This window comes from Somniosus microcephalus, chromosome 11, assembly GCF_052327205.1.
Source record: "Somniosus microcephalus isolate GS21.2 chromosome 11, FLI_Smic_1.0, whole genome shotgun sequence".
NCBI classification, from domain to species: domain Eukaryota; kingdom Metazoa; phylum Chordata; class Chondrichthyes; order Squaliformes; family Somniosidae; genus Somniosus; species Somniosus microcephalus.
Window position 1 is genome coordinate 143,306,218 of NC_140997.1, and position 20,719 is coordinate 143,326,936.

The window sequence follows — 20,719 nt, forward strand, 5'->3', positions numbered from 1 at the left end:
TCCAGTAGCCTCTTGCTATGGAACATAGCCACAAGGTCCACCTCTGGATAGCTACATTTATCAGTGGTAGAGTCGATCATCGGAGTGCATCATTCATGTGGTTGAACTTTGTCCTACTGGACACATTGCCAGAGGTGGTGTACTTTTGCAGTATTTCAATTGAGACCCTGTCTGACAATTGCTGGGATTCAGGTGGATGTGAAAGATCCCATATTACAGTACTATTCAAAGAGCAAGGACTTCGTCCCGTGATTTGGTCAACATTCATCCCTCAAACGCTACCTAAATCATATTAGCCGGTCGTTCATCTCATTTCCTGTTCCTGTTTGTGGGATCGATGTGCAAATTGGCTGCTGTATGAAAGCACTTCAACAAGTACTTCAGAACATCCCGAGGCCAAAGTAAGATGTTCTATAAATGCAAATTCTGCATCCCTCTCCCAAGGAATCTTCCCCTTCAGCGAAGGTAGCACCACTTAGATACAGGAGCAGGGCACACGAACAGTTCAGAACAGTTTCCTGAAGCAGCCTGGTCCTGGTATTTGATGAGAAGTCACTCCTGCAGCTTGGTTTAAATGTGAATTTAGCTACACAAGTGCCACACAGCTGCTTATAGTGGACAAACACCTGGACAGTTCTAAAGATGCCCTTGCTCTAAAAAAAAGCTTGCCATTCCATGCAAATTCAGTATCTAAAAGCTGGCTGCTTCTGTAGTTTGGTGACAATCTGTTACTGAGGCAACCAGTTAGTTTTCATGGGCAGCAGAACGAGAGGTTCAGAAAGGGGTGGGTTTGGCATCTGATGAATTAACAAGCTAAATTCCAAACATTACAAAGCAAATAGAATGACAAACTAAATGGCCAAAATAGAATGCAGGTCAGAGGAAAGCATGGTTAAACTATACAATGCTCTGGGCTAGACTGCACCCTGAGCGCTCTGCCCAGTTTTGGTCAGACACAGGACATTTCAGCCCCGAATGCAGTACAGAAGAGAATCAGGAGCTTGATCCTAAGGCTTAGTTAGAAGGATAGACTGGAAAACTTGGGCTTTTCAGCCTTGAAATAACTGAAGAGAGGCCTTTTCCAGGTCTATAACATAGTAAATGGTATTTAAAAAAGTCAAATAAGCAACACTATTTCAAACTAAACCCTGACAGTAGGACAGGGGCCACAGGCTTAAAATAGTGAAAGGCAATTTTGAACGGCTATCAGGAAGTTCTTCACACAAAAAGTGATCAATACATGGAATAAACTTCTGAGTAGGATCTGAGAGGCAAAAACCCTGCTATCATTTTAACAGTTGGATAATGTGATGGGAGAGTGGGGTAGACTGTAGTCTTTCTAGATGGGAGAGCTGTAATTGGCCAAATGGCCATCTTCATTTATATCTACCTTGCAATAGTGTGCAAATCTAAAGTGAAATATGTGGAAGGGTTTTGAAATCAAGACTCATCGCATGGTCTGTCCCACGACCAAATAACTGTAGAACTCCCTAGCTCCTTCAGTCTGCCCATCCTCCTATAGGGTTTCAAAAACCCAAGCTGAATGCCATCTAACCACTCACTTCTTGATCTGCACTTTTGCTCCTACCCTCTTGCACTTAGACTTTGGCCAGTCACCCAGACTCAAATAGGCCAAAAGTTATTTGTCTGTTGACAATGTCTGTCCAAGTTTCCAGAGAGAGTGTTCCTTGACTCGGGGATTGTCGAATCATTTAAAAGGGCAGATCCACGCTCTGAAAAAAAGGATGTTAAGAAAAACCCACTATAAAGCAATAATATTGTATCAATTTATTAAATAGTTCCGTGTAAACCAATGAGTCAGAGCCACAGGAAACAAACGATAAAAAGTAGTATTTAAACCAGATGGCTTCATTTCTAGTCTTCGCGATGAGGTTTTTAAAATGAGCCCACACTATACAACTCCTGCAGTTTACAGTTTGAACTATCCTTACCAAAAATATTGATGAAAATGGATTTCAGCCAAAGGCTTGTTCACACAGAGACTTGAACACTGCGTTCAGACCAGTCTGTAGGGGGCGAATGGGCTTTGAAATGGAAGTGTTGCAGGCACAGCTGGGGTGCGCACAGCACTAACCCAGCCAGTACTAGTATGAGTCAATTCCCCACGTGGGGTTGCCCGCAAGAAACACTTGGAAGCAGGAAACTCCAGCAGTCACTAGTGCCATTAAATTGGGGCCTTTTTATTTTGGGAGCGATTCGGAGGTGTTTTAAATTGCCGAGGCCGAATCAGGACATGTAGTAAAAGGATTCTGGTGTGGCTAAGAGGTTTGACCGTTAGGCAACATTTAGTGGAGAAACAAGTCTTTTCTTTTAAACTGGTGATTTGCACTTGAATCCACAGCGCAATGTCATTGCAGGGCAGCTTTCCTCCCCTTTTTTTTTTAGGGTGAACCGATCAGTAGGTGACCTGCTCCTAGGCCTCTGCCAACGCTACTGAAATTGGTTGGTAGGAGGCGGGCGGGAGCAATTCAGGGACAACCCCCTTCCCAATTTTCCTGTCCGGTTTCTGGATATTCCTTGGGAAAAAGAAATAAGCACAAGCTCACTCCTTGAACTCTGTGGTGTAGTGTGTTGTGGTTCCAATGTACTGGCCATCGTGCTGTCCAAGATCATTCCTTTGAAAAGCCTATTACCGTCTGCTGCTGGGGGTAAGCTATCGTATGGTGACAGACACTTGTCTGTGCCCACTATCAAGTGTACGGCCTTGGGCCGTGGCTGTACATTATCGGTTTAAGCACCTCAGACACCAAACAGCACCTCCTTTCAAAAGCCTCCTTACTCCCCCTACAAGGCACTCTGAACACAGCAATTAGGAAGGGTCTCTCTTACACATTGATGGCAACAGGGCTTGCAGCAATATATTTTCCCCTCCCAGAACAGGACAAGGCTCCAGGACACACAACAACTTATTCTCTGGTTCCCAGTTTTCTTGGAATCCATTTTATTTTGCCAAATATACAATTCAGGTCTCCAATCCTGTGATGCTCCTTTGCCATTCACTGCTCATTCTGTTGGCCCTCTGTGATACCAGACACCGAACCCTGGCCCTTGTTCACGTCACTGATGCAAACCCATTGGCCTTCCACCGACTCCTTCCACAAGCTGACCTGCAAAGACAAATTAGATAAGAGGGTGATGGTTAAGTTGTGTTAGAATATACACGGGTATAAGCATTTTTAAAAAAACATACCTACAGTGCAAAGTACCTTCATTAACACTCTTACTAGATTACTTTACTTGTACGAACCATTTAGAACCACAATATGCAGAATTATAGACAATCGAATGTGAATGATAAAGCAGTAAACTAATTTTTTAAAATTAATTCTCAGGCAATATCGGCATTTATTGCCCATCTCTATTTGCTCTCGAGAAACAACTGAGTGAGGGCTTCAGAGGGCAGTTAAGAATCAACCATGTGGGTGTGGGACTGGAGCCACATATCGGCCAAATGGCAGGTTTCCTTCACTAAATTACATTCGTGAACCTGTTGATTTACTATGACAATCCGACAGCTTCATGGTCACTATTACTGGTACAAGCTTTTTATTTCCAGATTTTTATATTTTCCCCCCCCCCAATTGAATTCCAATTCTAAAGTGCCATGGTGGGATTTGAACTCTCACTCGCTGGATTATTAGTCCAGGCCTCTGCTTTACTAGACCAGTAAAATTACCACTATGCTACTGAACCCGGTATTTTTTAATGGGGGAGAAAAGGATCATATCCCACAACCACATCTATTGCCCACCCCGGTGGTGGTGGTTGTTTGTACAACTTGAGTGGCCTGTTAAAGCTACTTCAGAGGGTGTTAAGGCCCAACCATGTAACGTCGAAGCCAGGTTGGGTAGGGGGTCCTTTCTCTGAAGGATGTGTAAACCCAGTTGGTTTTTATGACAATCCTATTTCTGCGGCCAGCCCACTAATTACCAGATTTATTGGATTCAATTTCTTAACTTGCCATGGGATTTGAACTCCAACCTCTGGGTTGCTTGTCCAGCACTATAACCACTACACTACCATACCCATCATTTATGGACATCATCTGAATTTCCAGATTAAATTACAGTCTTATTAACATCAGTCATCTATAATTTGTTACAAAAAGCACAGTGCTAATGCAGGTAAAGAAATAACTTGCATTTATATAGCACAATTCATGACATCAGGACGTCCTAAAGTGCTTTACAGCAATGAAATACCTTTTGAAGTGTAGTCATTGTTGTAATGTAGGAAACGTGGCAGCCAATTTGCGCAGAGCAAGGTCCCACAAACAGCAATATGATAATGACCAGATCATCTGTTTCAGTGATGTTGGTGGAGGGCTAAATATTGATCAGGACCTGGGGAGAACTCCCCCGCTTTCTGTCAAATAGTGCTGTGGGATCTTTTACATCCACCCGAGAGGGCAGACAGGGCCTCGGTTTAACATCTCATCTGAAAGATGGCACCTCCGATAGTGCAACACTCCCCAAGTACTGCACTGCAGTGTCAGCCTAGATTATGTGCTCAAGACTCTGGAGTGGGGCTTGAACCCACAGCAGAGCTGAACTCTTCTAATGGTCAAATCGGCAAAGGTACTACCTAGTACAGTAACTGAGCCACACAGGCCAGATGGGCCAATAACAATGTTCAATAACAATCATTGCAGTTAATTCATCGAGTGCTACAACTGACATCAATGGTCCCAATTCCCAGTGATCCCCTGCTTGAATCTCTACATCTGTGGAATTGGGTGAGAACATAAATGAACTTAGCTATGAATAGCCCACCACTGTCTTAGCTCTAGAGTATGTTATTGGAGGCTTACTCGCATCCATGAAAGCATATCTGAGAAAGAACCAGCACCTTCAAGAGCAAAAAATTGGAACAAAAAAGAGAGATCAAATAGACTAAAGATATACATGTGAGAGGGAAGTGCAGTAGATAGTCAGGTATCTCCCAGGACTGGTACCCATCATCTATATCTTGAAATGTGATTATAATCACACCATCCCCTTTATTTTTTAATATATATTATAAACCTGATCTTTCATCTGTGGGAGACAAAAGGAGTTAATATCGATGTACTGCATAAAGGTTTTATTACTCTGCTGTTTGAAAGGATTTTTGTGAAATAGCTAGGAAATTAAATAAAGTATTAAATAAAACACAGAACTGTTTTATAGATGAAAATATCCCCAACACCACCAAAGGATTAAATGTGTGATGTTGGCACAGTAAGTTCACAGAAGCCTAATTGTCAGTGGAGTACTCAAAGTAACCCAGCTCAGTGAATTGCAGTGCACAAATCATTGAAGATGGCAGGGCAGTTTGAGAAAGCAGTTAAAAAGGCTTACGGGATCCTGGGCTTCATAAATAGAGGCATAGAGTACAAAAGTGTGGAAATTATAATGAACCTGTATAAAACACTGGTTCGGCCCCAACTGGAGTATAGTGTCCAAGTCAGAGCACCACACTTTAGGAAGGATGTGAAGGCCTTAGAGAGGGTGCAGAAAAGATTTACGAGAATAATTCCAGGAATGAGGGACTTCAATTACATTGATAGACTGGAGAAGCTGGGGTTGTTCTCGTTGGAGAATAGATAGAGTCATAGAGTTATACAGCACAGATAGAGGCCCTTCAGCCCATCGTGTCTGCGCCGTCCATCAAGCCCTGTCCAATCTAATCCCATTTTCCAGCATTTGGTCCATAGCCTTGTATGCAGTGGCATTTCAAGTGCTCATCCAAATGCTTCTTGAATGTTGTGAGGGTTCCTGCCTCTACCACCCTTTCAGGCAGTGAGTTCCAGACTCCAACCACCCTCTGGGTGAAAAAGTTCCTCCTCAAATCCCCTCTAAACCTCCTGCCCCTTACCTTGAATCTATGCCCTTGTTATTGACCCCCCTACTAAGGGGAAAAGTTCCTCTTTATCTACCCTATCTATGCCCCTCATCATTTTGTACACCTCAATCAGGTCCCCCCTCAGCCTTCTTTGCTCCAAGGAAAACAACCCCAGCCTGTTTAGTCTTTCTTCATAGCCGAGGTGCTCCATCCCAGGTAACATCCTGGTGAATCTTCTCTGCACCCTCTCCAAAGCAATCACATCCTTCCTATAGTGAGGCGACCAGAACTGCACACAGTACTCCAGCTGTGGCCTTACCAGCGTTTTGTACAGCTCCATCATAACCTCCCTGCTCTTATATTCTATGCCTCGGCTAATGAAGGCAAGTATCCCATATGCCTTTTTAACCACCTTATCTACCTGTTCCGCTGCCTTCAGGGATCTATGTACATGTACACCAAGGTCCCTCTGTACTTCCTAGGGTCCTACCACTCATTGTGTATTCCCTTGCCTTATTTGTCCGTCCAAAATGCATCACCTCGCACTGTTCAGGGTTAAATTCCATTTGCCACTTTTCCGCCCATCTGACCAACCCGTTTATATCGTCCTGTAGCCTGAGGCTTTCCTCCTCGCAATTTACCACCCCACCAATTTTCGTGTCATCTGCGAACTTACTGATCATACCTTTTACATTCTCATCCAAATCATTTATGTAGATCACAAACAGCAAGGGACCCAGCACCGATCCCTGAGGTACCCCACTGGACACAGGCTTCCAGTCACAAAAGGAACCTTCGACCATCACCCTCTGCCTCCTGCCACTCAGCCAGTTTAGGATCCAACATGCCAAGGCACCCTGGATCCCATGGGCTCTTACCTTCTTGACCAGTCTCCTATGCGGGACTTTGTCAAAAGCCTTACTGAAGTCCATGTATACCACATCCACAGCATTTCCCTCATCCACACACCTAGTCACCCCCTCGAAAAATTCAATCAGATTGGTCAGACATGAGTTACCCTTGACAAAGCCATGCTGACTATCCCCGATTAATCCTTGCCTCTCCAAGTGGAGACTAATTTTGTCCCTCAGAATTTTTTTCCAATAATTTCCCTACCACAGATGTTAGGCTCACTGGCCTGTAATTCCCTGGTTTATCCCTGCTACCCTTCTTGAATAATGGTACTACGTTAGCTGTTCTCCAGTCCTCTGGTACATCCCCTGTGGCCAGAGAGGTTCTGAAAATTTGTGTCAGAGCCCCTGCAATCTCCTCCTTTGCCTCACACAGCAGCCTGGGATACATCTCGTCCGGGCCTGGGGATTTATCCACTTTTTGGCCTGCTAAAACCGCTAGTACCTCCTCCCTCTCGATGCTAATATGTTCAAGTATATCACAGTCCCCTTGCCCGATTTCTATGTCTACATCGTCTGATTGAGAGGAGATTTGATAGAGGTGTTGAAAATCATGAGGGGTTTGGACAGAGTAGATAGAAACTGTTCCCATTGGCAGAAGGGTCGAGAACCAGAGAGGACACAGATTTAAGGTGATTGGCAAAAAAAACAAAGGCGACGTAAGAAAAAACTTTTTTACGCAGCGAGTGGTTAAGATCTGGAATGCACTGCCTGAAAGAGTGGTGGAGGCAGACTCAATCTTATCTTTCAAAAAGGAGTTGGATAAGTATCTGAAGGAAAAAAATTTGCAGGGCTACGGGGAAAGGGTGGGGGAGTGGGACTAGCAGAGAGCCGGCACAGGCTCAACGGGCCGAATGGCCTTCTTCCACGCTGTAACCATTCCTCCACGCTGTAACCATTCTATGATTCTAGTGTTACAGACCCTCAGGACTACATTACAGGTTTGAGTTTCAATTGAGGCGTTAAGATAGTTTATGTGACATATAAAATAACAGATCCCTGGGAGTGTGTTACAGGCTGGAATCTAAATCAAGGTGATTCAGATTAGATCACGAAGCACATCTTTAAGATTATATAAGAACATAAGAAATAGGAGCAGGAGTAGGCCAATCGGCCCCTCGAGCCTGCTCCGCCATTCAATAAGATCATGGCTGATCTGATCCTAACCGCCAATCCACTATCACAGAACCATCTCCTGAATCTAACAGAATTAGACACACGAAATAGGAGCAGGATCAGGCTACACGGCCCCTGGGCCCGCTCCGCTACCCACAGGGCCATGACCACTCCGAACCTAGACTCATGTCCAAATTCCTGCCCGCTCCCCGTAACCCTTAATTCCCTTTACTTCTAGGAAACTGTCTATTTCTGTTTTAAATTTATGTAATGGTGTAGCTTCTACAGCTTTTTGGGGCAGCATATTCCATGGACCTACCACCCTCTGAGTGAAGTAGTTCCTCCTCATCTCAGTTTTGAAAGAGCAGCCCCTTATTCTAAGACTATGCCCCCTAGTTCTAGTTTCACCCATCATCGGGAACATCTTCACCGCATCCACCCGATCCAACCCCTTCACAATCTTATATGTTTCAATAAGATCGCCTCTCATTCTTCTGAACTCCAATGAGTAGAGTCCCAATCTACTCAACCTCTCCTCATATGTCCATCCCCTCATCTCCGGGATTAACCGAGTGAACCTTCTTTGTACTGACTCGAGAGCAAGTATGTCCTTTCTTAAGTATGGACACCAAAACTGTACGCAGTATTCCAGGTGCAGTCTCACCAATACCTTGTACAACTGAAGCAATACCTCCCTATTTTTATATTCTATCCCCCTAGCAATGAAAGCCAACATTCCATTGGCCTTCTTAATCACTTGCTGCACCTGCATACTAACCTTTTGAGTTTCGTGCACCAGGACCCCCAGATCCCTTTGTACTTCAGTACTTTCCAGTTTCTTGCCATTAAGATAATAACTTGCTCTACGATTTTTCCTGCCAAAGTGCATAACCTCACACTTTCCAGTATTGTATTCCATGTGCCAAATCTCTGCCCACTTACGTAGCCTGTCTATGTCCCCTTGCAGGTTTTTTATGTCCTCCTCACTCACTACTTTCCCTCCCATCTTAGTATCATCTGCAAACTTTGATATGTTACACTCGGTCCCCTCCTCCAAATCGTTAATATAGATTGTAAAGAGTTGGGGACCCAGCACTGACCCCTGCGGAACACCACTAGTTACTGATTGCCAGTCTGAGAATGAACCATTTATCCCAACTCTCTGCCTTCTGGTAGATAGCCAATCCTCTAACCATGCCAGAATATTACCCCCAATCCCGTGATTTTTTATCTTAAGCAATAATCTTTTGTGTGGCACCTTGTCAAATGCCTTTTGGAAGTCTAAATACACTACGTCCACTGGTTCCCCTTTATCCACCCTATATGTTACTTCCTCAAAGAACTCCAGCAAATTTGTCAAACATGACTTCCCCTTCATAAAACCATGCTGACTTTGTCCTATTAAATTATGATTATCCAAATGTCCTGTTACTGTCTCCTTAATAATGGACTCCAAAATTTTACCTACCACAGATGTTAGGCTAACCGGTCTATAGTTTCCAGCCTTCTGTCTACTGCCCTTTTTAAATAAGGGTGTTACATTAGCAGTTTTCCAGTCTGCCCGGACCTTTGCCGAGTCCAGGGAGTTTTGGAAAATTATTACCAATGCATCCACAATCCCTACCGCCACTTCCCTCAAGACCCTAGGATGTAAGCCATCGGGTCCAGGTGATTTATCCGCCTTGAGTCCCATTATTTTACTGAGTACCACTTCCTTAGTAATTTTGATCGTGTTTAGCTCCTCCCCCCCTTTAGCCCCCTGTTTGTCCAGTGTTGGGATATTCTTAGTGTCTTCTACTGTAAAGACTGATGTAAAATATTCAGTGTTTTTGCCATCTCCATATTTCCCACCATTAATTTCCCAGTCTCATCCTCTAAGGGACCAACATTTACTTTAGCCACCCTTTTTCTTTTTATATAACTATAAAAACTCTTACTATCTGTTTTTATATTTTTTGCTAATTTACTTTCATAATCTATCTTCCCTTTCTTAAATCAATCTTTTTGTTATTTTTTGCTGTCTTTTAAAGTTTTCCCAATCCTCTATCCTCCTACTAGATTTGGCTACCTTATATGCCCTTGTTTTTAGTCGAATACTATCCTTAATTTCTTTACTTAGCCACGGATGGCTGTCTTTTCTTTTACACCCTTTTCTTCTCAGGGGAATATATTTTTTTTGGAAGTTGTAAAATAACTCCTTAAATGTACACCACTGATCATGTATCGTCTTACCCTTTAATCTATTTTCCCAATCCACTCTACTCAATTCCGCTCTCATACCTTCATAGTCTCCTTTATTCAAGCTTCGCACGCTTGTTTGAGATCCAACCTTCTCACCCTCTAATTGAATATGGAATTCAACCATGTTATGGTCACTCATTCCAAGGGGATCCTTTACTAGGACATTTTTAATTAATCCTGTCTCGTTACACAGGACCAGATCTAAGGTTGCTTGCCCCCTGGTCGGTTCAGTTACATACTGCTCAAGAAAACCATCCCTAATACACTCAATGAACTCATCCTCAAGGCAGCCCTGGCCAATTTGATTTGTCCAATTAATATGATAGTTAAAATCCCCCATAATTATAGATGCTCCCTTATTACAAGCCTCAACTATTTCCTGATTGATACTCCGTCCAACAGAGTTGCCACTGTTCGGAGGCCTATAGACTACGCCCACTAGTGTTTTTTTCCCCTTATTATTCCTTACCTCCACCCAAACTGTTTCATTATCCTGATCTTTTGACCCAATATCATTTCTCTGTATTAGTGATTCCTTCCTTTATTAACATAGCCACCCCACCTCCCCTTCCTTCCTGCCTGTCCTTCCTGATCGTTAAATAACCTGGTATGTTTAATTCCCAGGCATTGTCACCCTGCAGCCATGTTTCTGTAATGGCCACAAGATCATACCCATATGTAGTTATTTGTGCCATTAACTCGTCTATTTTGTTACGAATGCTACGTGCATTCAGATAGAGAACTTTCAAAGATGTTTTGTGACACTTAGTTCCTGCTTTTGCCCTTTTTATTACTTTACCTTTTACTCCATACCTTCTGTCCCTTCCTGACACGCTCTGGTTTTTAATTTCCCCATTGCTATCTAAGTCTATGACCTTCTCTGTTATCATTTTTGTTATTTGCTCTCTAGGAACCTCCCCCCCACTAGTTAGTTTAAAGCCCTCTCTACAGCCCTAGTTATATGACCCGCCAGGACTCTAGTCCCAGCACTGGCCAAGTGAAGCCCGTCCCAACGGAACAGCTCCCTCCTGCCCCAGTACTGGTGCCATTGTCCCAGGAAGCAAAACCCATTTCTCCCACACCAGTCTTTGAGCCACGCATTTAACTCTCTAATTTTATTTGTCCTAGCCAAATTCGCTCGTGGCTCAGGTAATAAGATTATTACCCTTGTGGTTCTGCTTTTTAATTTGGCCCCGAGCTGCTCAAACTCCCTCAGCAGAACCTCCTTCCTTGTCCTATCTATGTCGTTGGTACCAACATGGACCACGACAACTGGATCCTCCCCCTCCCACTCCAAGTTTCTCTCCAGTCCAGAGGAGATGTCCTTCACCCTGGCACCGGGCAGGCAACACAGCCTTCGGGAATCTCGCTCTCAGCTGCAAAGAACTCTATCTATCCCCCTAACGATACTATCCCCTACCACTACAACATTTCTTTTAACTCCCCCCACTTGAATGGCGCCCCGCTCCACGGTGCTGTGGCCAGGTTGCTCATCCTCCCCGCAGTCCCTGTTCCCATCCTCACAGGGAGTAAGAGCCTTGAACCTGTTGGACAAGTGCAAGGGCTGCGGCTCCTCCAACACTACCTCCTGGATCCCCGTACCTGCCTCACTTCTAGTCACACCATCCTGACCCTGGCCACGGACTACATCTGAATTAATTAATCTAATTGGTGTGAATACCTCGTGATAGAGTCCAGGTAACTCTCCCCCTCCCTGATGTGTCTCAGTGTTTGAAGCTCGGACTCCAGCTCTTCAACACGGAGCCGGAATTCCTCGAGCAGCCAACACTTACTGCAAATATGATCACCGTGAGCATCAATGGTGTCCACCAGCTCCCACATATTGCAGCAGCAACACATCACCTGATCTCCCATTCTATGTAATTAATTAAATTTATTAATATTATTCTTAAATACCCTCTGCCCCAATTCTAGATGGTGAATATCACACCTTAGAAACTATAAACCAAAGAGATTTAAGCTTAAAAAGGGAGAAATACTTACCAACCAATCACTTACCCGCTTTCTGGTGACGTCACACTTGGATTACTTTTTACCTCTCTCCTTCCCTCTGAGGTTCGAAACTGGGGATTGGTAGGCCGTACCTGGGTCTCGGGAGCCTTTATACAGCCGCTCAGCCCACGATTCCCGCCGATTCTCGCACTGAGGCCGTACCTGGGCCTCGGGAGCCTTTATACAGCCGCTCAGCCCGCGATTCCCGCCGATTCTCGCACTGAGGCCTTACCTGGGTCTCGGGAGCCTTTATACAGCCGCTCAGCCCGCGATTCCTGCCGATTCTCGCACTGAGGCCTTACCTGGGTCTCGGGAGCCTTTATACAGCCGCTCAGCCCAGATTAGATTACAACAGTCAAATTCGTCCAGGGTGCATTTAAAAAAAATGTATGCATACATTTCATTAATTCCACGGGATGGACTGGCAGTGAGTCCAAAGGAAGAATACAGAAGGAAAGAAATGAGGAAGTGCGAGAAACAAAGGAAGCAAAAATTCATTAAAAAACAGAAACTGAAGCAAAGATACGAGTGATATTTGAATCTTTAATGCCCTGGTTGGAAGCCAGGTAGCCACCCTTTGGGGAAGGATCAGGACTGTTTTGTTGGGACAGTATGGTCCCAATGGAAACTGTTTCTTTGTCCAGTTGGTTAACCTCCTCCAATTAGTCGCCTCGTTTATTTGTCTGCTTTCCTTCAGCCCTTTTCCAACTGTTTCTAAAACATTACTTAATAGCATTGAAGCTAGGCTGAAAAAGCAGTGTTTCTCAGTGTATAGGGACAGCTATTTTGTACATATTTTAAGTGCTGCCTAGTTTTTATGATCAGGACAGTGCCTCTTTAGAAATGCACACCTCGCGCACTCCAGGTTATTACTATTCATTAGCATAACAGACACATCCAAAGCAAGCAACTGTTACCTTGTTGTCGCCTCCGGAGACTGCCAAGATATTCCCAGTGATAGACCAGCTGACATGCCACACTACGTCATTGAACTTGTGCAACAGTTTGTGCGTCCATGCGTTCCCAGCAGGGTCGTCGCAAATCCAGATAAAAACTCTGCCATCCTGTGGGGACCAGAGGAGAATCATAGAATCATACAGCATAGGAGGCGGCTATTCGGCCCATCGTGCCAAAATAAGTGCATGCGGCTAATCAGCAATTTCTATTGGACAACACTGCACTAACCTCCCTGCATCACACCACTTCACAAGCCCAGACAGCATGCGCAGGCCTCCTGCTCCCAAAACACTACCAGTTCTGCTGCGTAGGGCTCCTTACCTTTGATTTGCTTCCAGTGTATGGAAGCACCCAACTTCTGCCGAGAAACACCCCAGAGGCGTGACCCCTTAGCCCCAACACTTCTAATGTTGGCAGTGATTTGGGGCCTACTGCAGTATCTCAGAGGGCTAGTACATGGAACCATCGCTGCTCTCGGTCCAGTTCCCTTTTGAAGAGAGGATACAGCTTATAGCCACTGCTGTTACCCAGATCACAGAGCATGCAGAAGATTAGTAAGAGGCGGGTCCTACCAGCTAACAGCTCCACAGAACTGCAAATTTCTCCAAGAGATGCAATGTGATCAGTTTGGTTATTACCCTCACCCCCGAACAAAAAGCATTAACTGCAGTAGACCCCAAATCTCTGCAAACATTATAAGTCCCTCATCAGACTGCTTTGTCCTTTGCTGACTGTCCAGGTGGCACTGACTCACCATAGTCTGCTCATACATCCCTATTGCCCAGTGCTTACCTGGGAGCAACTGGCAATGGTGCTCGTGGGAAGCCCAATAGACGGAGCCCAGGCGACATCTCGAACCCAGTCACTATGGGCTTCAAGCTTTTGATCCTCTTTCCACTGACCGTCCTCCTCTCTGCAACAGGCAAAAAGGATCAAGTAGGACAAAACATATCTTAAAATTACCATCCAAGACAAAGCAGCCCGCTTGATTGGCACCCCACTTACCACCTTCCTCCACCACTGGCGTACCATGGCTGCAGTGTGTACCCTCTACAAGATGCACTGCAGCAACTTGCCAAGGCTTCTTTGGCAGCACCTCCCAAACCCGCGACCTCTACCACCTAGAAGGACAAGGGCAGCAGGCACATGGGAACATCATCACCTGCAAGTTCCCCTCCAAGTCACACACCATCCTGACTTGGAAATATATTGCCATTCCTTCATCGCCGCTGGGTCAAAATTCTGGAACTCCCTACCTAACAGCACTGTTGGAGTACCTTCACCCCACGGACTGTAGCGGTTCAAGGCGGCGGCTCACCACCGCCTTCAAGGGCAATTAGGGGATGGACAACAAATGCTGGCCTTGCCAGCGATGCCCATATCCCAGGAACTAATTTTTTAAAAAAAGGTGAAAGTTCAAATCAAACGTGCAAAATATTTTTGAATGTAATTTTCTGAGTACATTCTTGGGATGTTTGAGATAAACTTCTTGTACAACATCTTACATTTATATAGCACCTTTAACATAGTAAAATGTACCAAGGTGATTCACAGAAGTGTAATCAGACAAAATTTGACAATGAGCCCAAGGAGGAGACATTAGGACAGGAGACCTATTAAAGTGAGCTGGATTGAAGTGTCATTTTCCTTTGTATAACCGGTACCAATATGGTTAATGCGGCTAGTGACAACCTTTTCTCATGGTGCAGTTCAGCTATGATGTTGGGCACCGGAGATGGAGCTTTGAATTGGGTCCAGTTTTTACCAACTTCACATGCCCACCATTGCTGAAGTCTACTGACACTTGAATTTATTGAAATTTCTGACAGTAACAGACCCGCAAAAATAACAATGAAGCAACAGAAACACTTTAAACTACAAGGTGCAACAATCAGATTTATTAACCACTGGCGGCCAATCAGTGGAGCATCACATTGAGAGATTCAAGAGCAGCCAAGAGTGTTCTAGTAGGCCAGGTGCAAAGAGGGGTGCAAGGGGCAAATGGAGAGGCATAAAGAGATACAACAACGCCGCAGAGAGAGAGTGTGGAAGCAAAACCTTTGCCATCTCGCATGTCAGTCCCGCATGGAATCATACGGGTCTGATGATACTGAACCGAACCAGCACTCCCTGCCATGTGACTCCTGCACTTGTACGGCTTTACACCAGAGTAACACCACACCTAGCAGTGCAGAACCAAACCAGCAACCATTTCGTGGATAGAAAAATAAGTGTTTTTATTTTGTTTTTGCCCGGAGTGTCAGGGAGTGAAACACTGACACTGGCTGTACAACTCATTGGTGGCAGTACTATTTCGGGCTGGGGAAATCGGTAGATATAACTCCTCACACTTCTGAAGTGGCAGCCAGTCACATCTTTCATAATCACTAAAAATATCAACTGCAATTTTAAAAAGTTTGCACACTTTCTTAACATGGCTCAGCATATAACTGCACAGCCTGGTGTGGTACTGAACCACAGGGACCAGAGATTCTCAGGTTTGATCCCTGCTCTGTGCCGAGTTAGATGGCTTCAGGTGGGCCACAGTTACAAGGGTCTCCATACCCCTGTGCTAGGGAGAGGAAGATTAAGCAGGAGTTCCTACTCTTGATCACTATCCAGCAATCCCTGCTGGAAAGTCCACACAAGACACAAAAATCACACTCTACCATGGCCTGCCACCCCACCCTCCCAAACACAGTCACAGCCTCACTGTGCGGGTTGACCATCTGGCTCAGTTACTGGAGGACAACCTATCCCCGAGTAGATAGGGAAAACAATAATTGCATTTATTTAACATATATATATAATAAATCACACATCAGGAAACGGAACAGCCACCCATGAAGAGCACCTCCATGACTAATTCGAAGTAGTACAAGACAGATCACAGCCAGAAGTGATGCACCCAGGAAGGAACTGCATGGGAGGGAATACACCAGACGATGCTCTCAGACCCGTCAAACCTCACTCACAGAATTGATGAAAAATAAATACTACTCCATAGGCCCATACCTTCATCTTTTTTGATCTTAAATCTTATTCCTAATACAGTAATTGCCCAATGTTGGCGGCTCAGTACTGTAGTATGATCTCTTCCAATCACTTATTTTTCTTTCATTCCTCTTCCGCCACCACCGCTCCTCCCTGCCCCCCCACCTCACAGATGGAATGCCCCATTCTTGCAATGCTCCATCTAGTGATCCAGGAAGGAAACCACCTCCCAGTTTAAGCAGATTGACCAAAACTTACTTCCAAATTTTGACCAGATTGTCGCAGCCTCCTGACACAAATCGCTTGACATAGTTCGGCTTCTGACCCGAGGGCTGGTCTACAAGGCTTCCTGGTAAAACTGCAGGAGCCCAACTGACGGCATTGCAACCGATCTACAGAGAGAGAGAAACAAAGAGAGCTGCTTGTGAACTCGAGCCTCCTCCCGCTGTCCGTAAGTCAGGACCCAACATTGACAAGCTGTACAAAAAAAGACGGCTACATATAGTGACACCACAAGTCCCGGCCAGAATGGAGAAGATTGGGTAATTCTCCCGTCAATCACGTCTGTAGACCTCACTGCTATAAATGACTGGGATTGATTTTACACACACAATTTATATTATGTAACTATCTTCCACTCACTGCATTGTGCTGGAGAAATAATCCTGCATTTATCGGGAGACTCCGCTGTAGCTTCACTCACAAGTTTTGTTTGCTGTAGTTCATAGAGACTCTGTTTAAATAGACTCCATTTGCTGAGTAAATAGACTCTATTTACTGTAGTGTGTAGAGATTGAGTAAATAGATTCTGTTTGCTATAAGTCCCGCCCTGTCTCCAACTTATTGACTGACACAGTAGTGTCAATACTCACTCCAAATAAAAGCATAGTTTCTTACCGTGTGCGCATTGCTAATTTTCTTCATTTCCCACTGACCATCACCTGTGTACGAAAGCACCGAGATTGCACCGTCCGAGCTACCACAGGCAAGGATCAACCCAAATTCGTGGGGCGCCCAGCATAAAGAGTTGACTGCAACAAGAAAACCCAGAGTGTCTCAGTTCTAGCTCATGCTCCTTTTCAATGCCCTTTACATCTTATAACATTGGTTTCTGTACACTGGCTACAGGGAGGCAAGAACAAGACATTCAGGCAGTAACCATGGGGAAACAGCTACTTGTGCCAGGGACTAACAAAAGAATGCGGAAGTTATTAACATTACCAGTTAGTTCCAGGACCCAATTCCTATCCCAATCCACACTCTTTTCCGCCATGCTGCATCAGTAATCGATCCAATTCATAGCAACAGGAGTAGGCTACTTAGCCCCTCAAACCTGTTGAGCTAGTCAGTTAGATCATGGCCGATCTGTTCCTTAACTCCATTTACCTGCCTTGGTTTCGTAACCCTTACCTAACAAAAATCTATCAATTCCTCAGTCTTGCTGATGTTAATTGTCCCAGCATCCACAGCCTGTGTGTGTGTGGGGGGGGGGGGGGTAATTCCAGATTTCCACTATCCTTTGTGTGGATGTGCTTCCTGATTTCACTCCTATATGGCCGAGCTCAAATTTAAAATTGCGTCCCCTTGTTTTGGACTCTACCACCAGAGGAAATAGTTTCATAGGATCATAGCAAGGAGTAAGAATTTTCCACCATAACCCAGCTGAACATTATTTTTTGGAACTAATTTGAACAAGATCACATTTACAGTGGTGGGGGAAGGGGGGTTCATGACCCGCCCCTTCGAGGCCAGCCAATTTTGTATGTCAGGAATCCGCCCAAAACTAACTGCAAATAATTTACTTACTTAACTTTTAAATTGTTGATTGTGACGGCATTGGAGGATGTCGTCGTGGCCAATTTGTGCACGCAGCCTTGAAGCATCAGCTCTCCGGCCCCCAGACCCCTCACCTAAATTTTGGCCTCTGGACAAAATCTGGGCTTCAAACCCCCACGCCCCCTTCCTTCAACCTCACCTCTGGCCCTGCTGAGCTCTGTAGTTCAAGTCAGACAGTCGGGGCTGGAGGTTGCTTTGATTTTACCTTGTTCACACAGAATCATAAAAACACAGAAGGGGGCCATTCGGCTGGTCATGTCTGTGCTTGCTCATTGAAAGAGCAGTCGTGTTTAGTCGCACACACTCACTTTTTATCCGTAACCCTATAAGTTCCTCATCCTCAAGTACTTGTCCAACTCAGTTTTAAAATTATTTATGGAATCAGCTTCCACCACCTTTTCAGGTAGAGCATTCCAGATCCTGACAACTGAGTGAAAGAATTTCTCCTCACCTCCCCTCTAGATCTTTTGCCAATGATTTTAAATCTCTGACCTTTGTTTATTGACCCACTCACCAGAGGGAATAGTATTTCCTCCAAAAAAAAAACTCTCATCTTCTTGAAAACCTCGATTAGGTCACCTCTTAACCTTCTCTGTTCCAAGGAGAACAGTCCTAACTTTTCCAACCTCCCCTCATAACTGAAGTCCCTCATCCCTGGTAACATCCTGGTAAACCTCCTCTGTACACTTTCTAAGACCTTCAGGCCAAAACGCAAGTGTGTGGGACTAAACACGACTTCTCTTTCAAAGAGCCAGCACAGGCACAATGGGTCAAATAGCCTCCTTCTGTGCTGTAAGTTTCTATGATACAGAAGAGCCATACAACCTTCAGTGTCATGCTTCACAGCGACTCTCAAGATGGCACGTGACTCCACCTCAAGAAGGAATTACTTTGCTGCATTTAGCCGATAGTTTCTTTAATTTGAAACAAAAAGCCCCTCGACAGCTAAAATCAATGTTGCTCTTGTAATTACTTTTCCAAAGAGAATAGGTTTAGTTTATTATGCTTCTTTCATAAGGCAGTGCATCTGTCTTTGACAAACCTTCTCTCAATCCTTTTCACTGCTGTCAAGGTTTTTCAGAACGTATGGGGTGACAACCAGACAATGTACTTTGCATATAGTCACACTAATACTCTATAAAGCGATCATTTCCCATGGGGCAATATTCTATAGAAATACAAACACCCTAAACATGTAGCTGCCTTTGGACCTGCGCTGTCTAACACTACGATAGAAGTATCTATGTATGGTCAAGCATGCACCTATAAAAGGAACTAATAAAATGATCCAGACCGACGCTTCACTACGGTGAATGGTTCAAATACCAGAGGGCATTGGTCAAAAATTAGTGTTAGGAATAAGAAAGGAAATCGGAGGGAGGTTTTCCCCACTGGAAAAGGTAATCGAGCTGTTGAATTAAATTACCAAGATAGATCACTGAAGTGGACAGTAGAAATGGGTTAGAGAAAATTGGATGGCTTTTTGGATGGAGAAAGGGTTGTGGAATGTTTAAGGCGGGTAGGCAGGGTTATTCTCCAAAAGGAACATGCTTGTTGAGCCTAATGGTCTTTTCTCGTTCCTAAAAACTTTTGTGATGTATTACACCATGTCCTTCCCAAATCACATTGGTTAATAATCATTGACCATCTTTTGTACCTGTATATGCATTACCGTCCACTTCCATGCCATGCTGTGCCACAACCTACATAAACAGGCTCCTCTGGGCTTATTTCTACTAGCATAGTCTGGCGAGAAGTTATTTTAAGATGGACAGGTCACAGCAACTTCCCTCCTGGCACAGAATGAATGGTTGGGTGAAGTCTCATGCCTCAGCTATTGTGTGTGTGTTTTTTTTTTTAAAAAGAACACTTTTTTTTGGTAAGTTTTGTGCTTAGCAAGGTGAGGATGTCTGTGCTGGAGAATAGACTGTTCTCCTTTTGAGCAGAGTTAGCATCAAGCACTCAGGTCAGCTAAATAGTTAGATGCAGAATACCTCTTATGGGCTGGGCTGCAAGGGGCTACTTTTACTAGCTTTATTACAGAACAAGACGGACTCCTCACTCCAGAACAAGACGACAAAATAAATATGATTTTGGGACATGCCTAATTTTCATACCCTGGTTTATAAGCCACAACAACTTGTATTTAATATAGTGCCTTTAACGTAGTGAAACATCCTAAGGCACTTCACAGGAGCATTATAAAATGACCAAAAGCTTGATCAAAGAGGTAGGTTTTAAGGAGCATCTTAAAGGAGGAAAGAGAGGTGGAGAAGTTTAGGGAGGGAATTCCAGAGCTTAGGGCCTTGGCGGCTGAAGGCACAGCCACCAATGGTGAAGCGATTAAAATTGGGGATGCTCAAGAGGCCAGAGTTAGAATGTACAGTCTTGCAGTAAGTTAGCACACCATATGTTCATCCAAGTTCAAGACTGGCCTCCGCTGATGGGGTCATGGGTCTCCTTTTGTTCTTCTAGATATAAATGTCCCAAGTGAAATGAGCTTGACAAGCTGGAGCCAACTTGCAAACTTTTAGCAAAAACTGGAACTACCTCAGCAGTTTCACACAGAACAGAGTAGAGAATATGCCCAGCATTTCCCTATACTATTTTTAACCTACATTCAGCAACAACTAAGTAGTAGTGTGCGGAAAACCTGGTAAAATGAATGGATAATTTGTTTGACTGCCCAGACAGCCAAAAATCCATCTTTCTGAATGGATATTTGAATCTAAAGTGAAGTCTCTCTTTGCCAGATACACAATGCTAATCCGGAAAAAGAAAACAAAAAATCAATTCCGTAATAGAGT

The 20,719-nt window shown here is 44.4% G+C and overlaps 1 protein-coding gene across 2 annotated transcripts in view; it reads right to left on the minus strand.

The window, feature by feature from the left end:
- Nucleotides 1-1,773: 1,773 nt before the first annotated feature.
- sec13 (SEC13 homolog, nuclear pore and COPII coat complex component) overlaps nucleotides 1,774-20,719 on the minus strand; it is a 44,739-nt gene continuing 25,793 nt past the window's right edge. For both annotated transcript variants that reach the window (XM_086001326.1, XM_086001327.1), the window contains 5 exons: nucleotides 16,974-17,107; nucleotides 16,335-16,468; nucleotides 13,875-13,995; nucleotides 13,043-13,189; nucleotides 1,774-3,128 (listed from right to left, as the gene is read on the minus strand). In XM_086001326.1, the coding sequence (XP_085857452.1) occupies nucleotides 3,018-3,128; nucleotides 13,043-13,189; nucleotides 13,875-13,995; nucleotides 16,335-16,468; nucleotides 16,974-17,107 (647 nt within the window). In that variant the 3' untranslated portion in view covers nucleotides 1,774-3,017. The remainder of the gene's footprint in view (nucleotides 3,129-13,042; nucleotides 13,190-13,874; nucleotides 13,996-16,334; nucleotides 16,469-16,973; nucleotides 17,108-20,719) is intronic.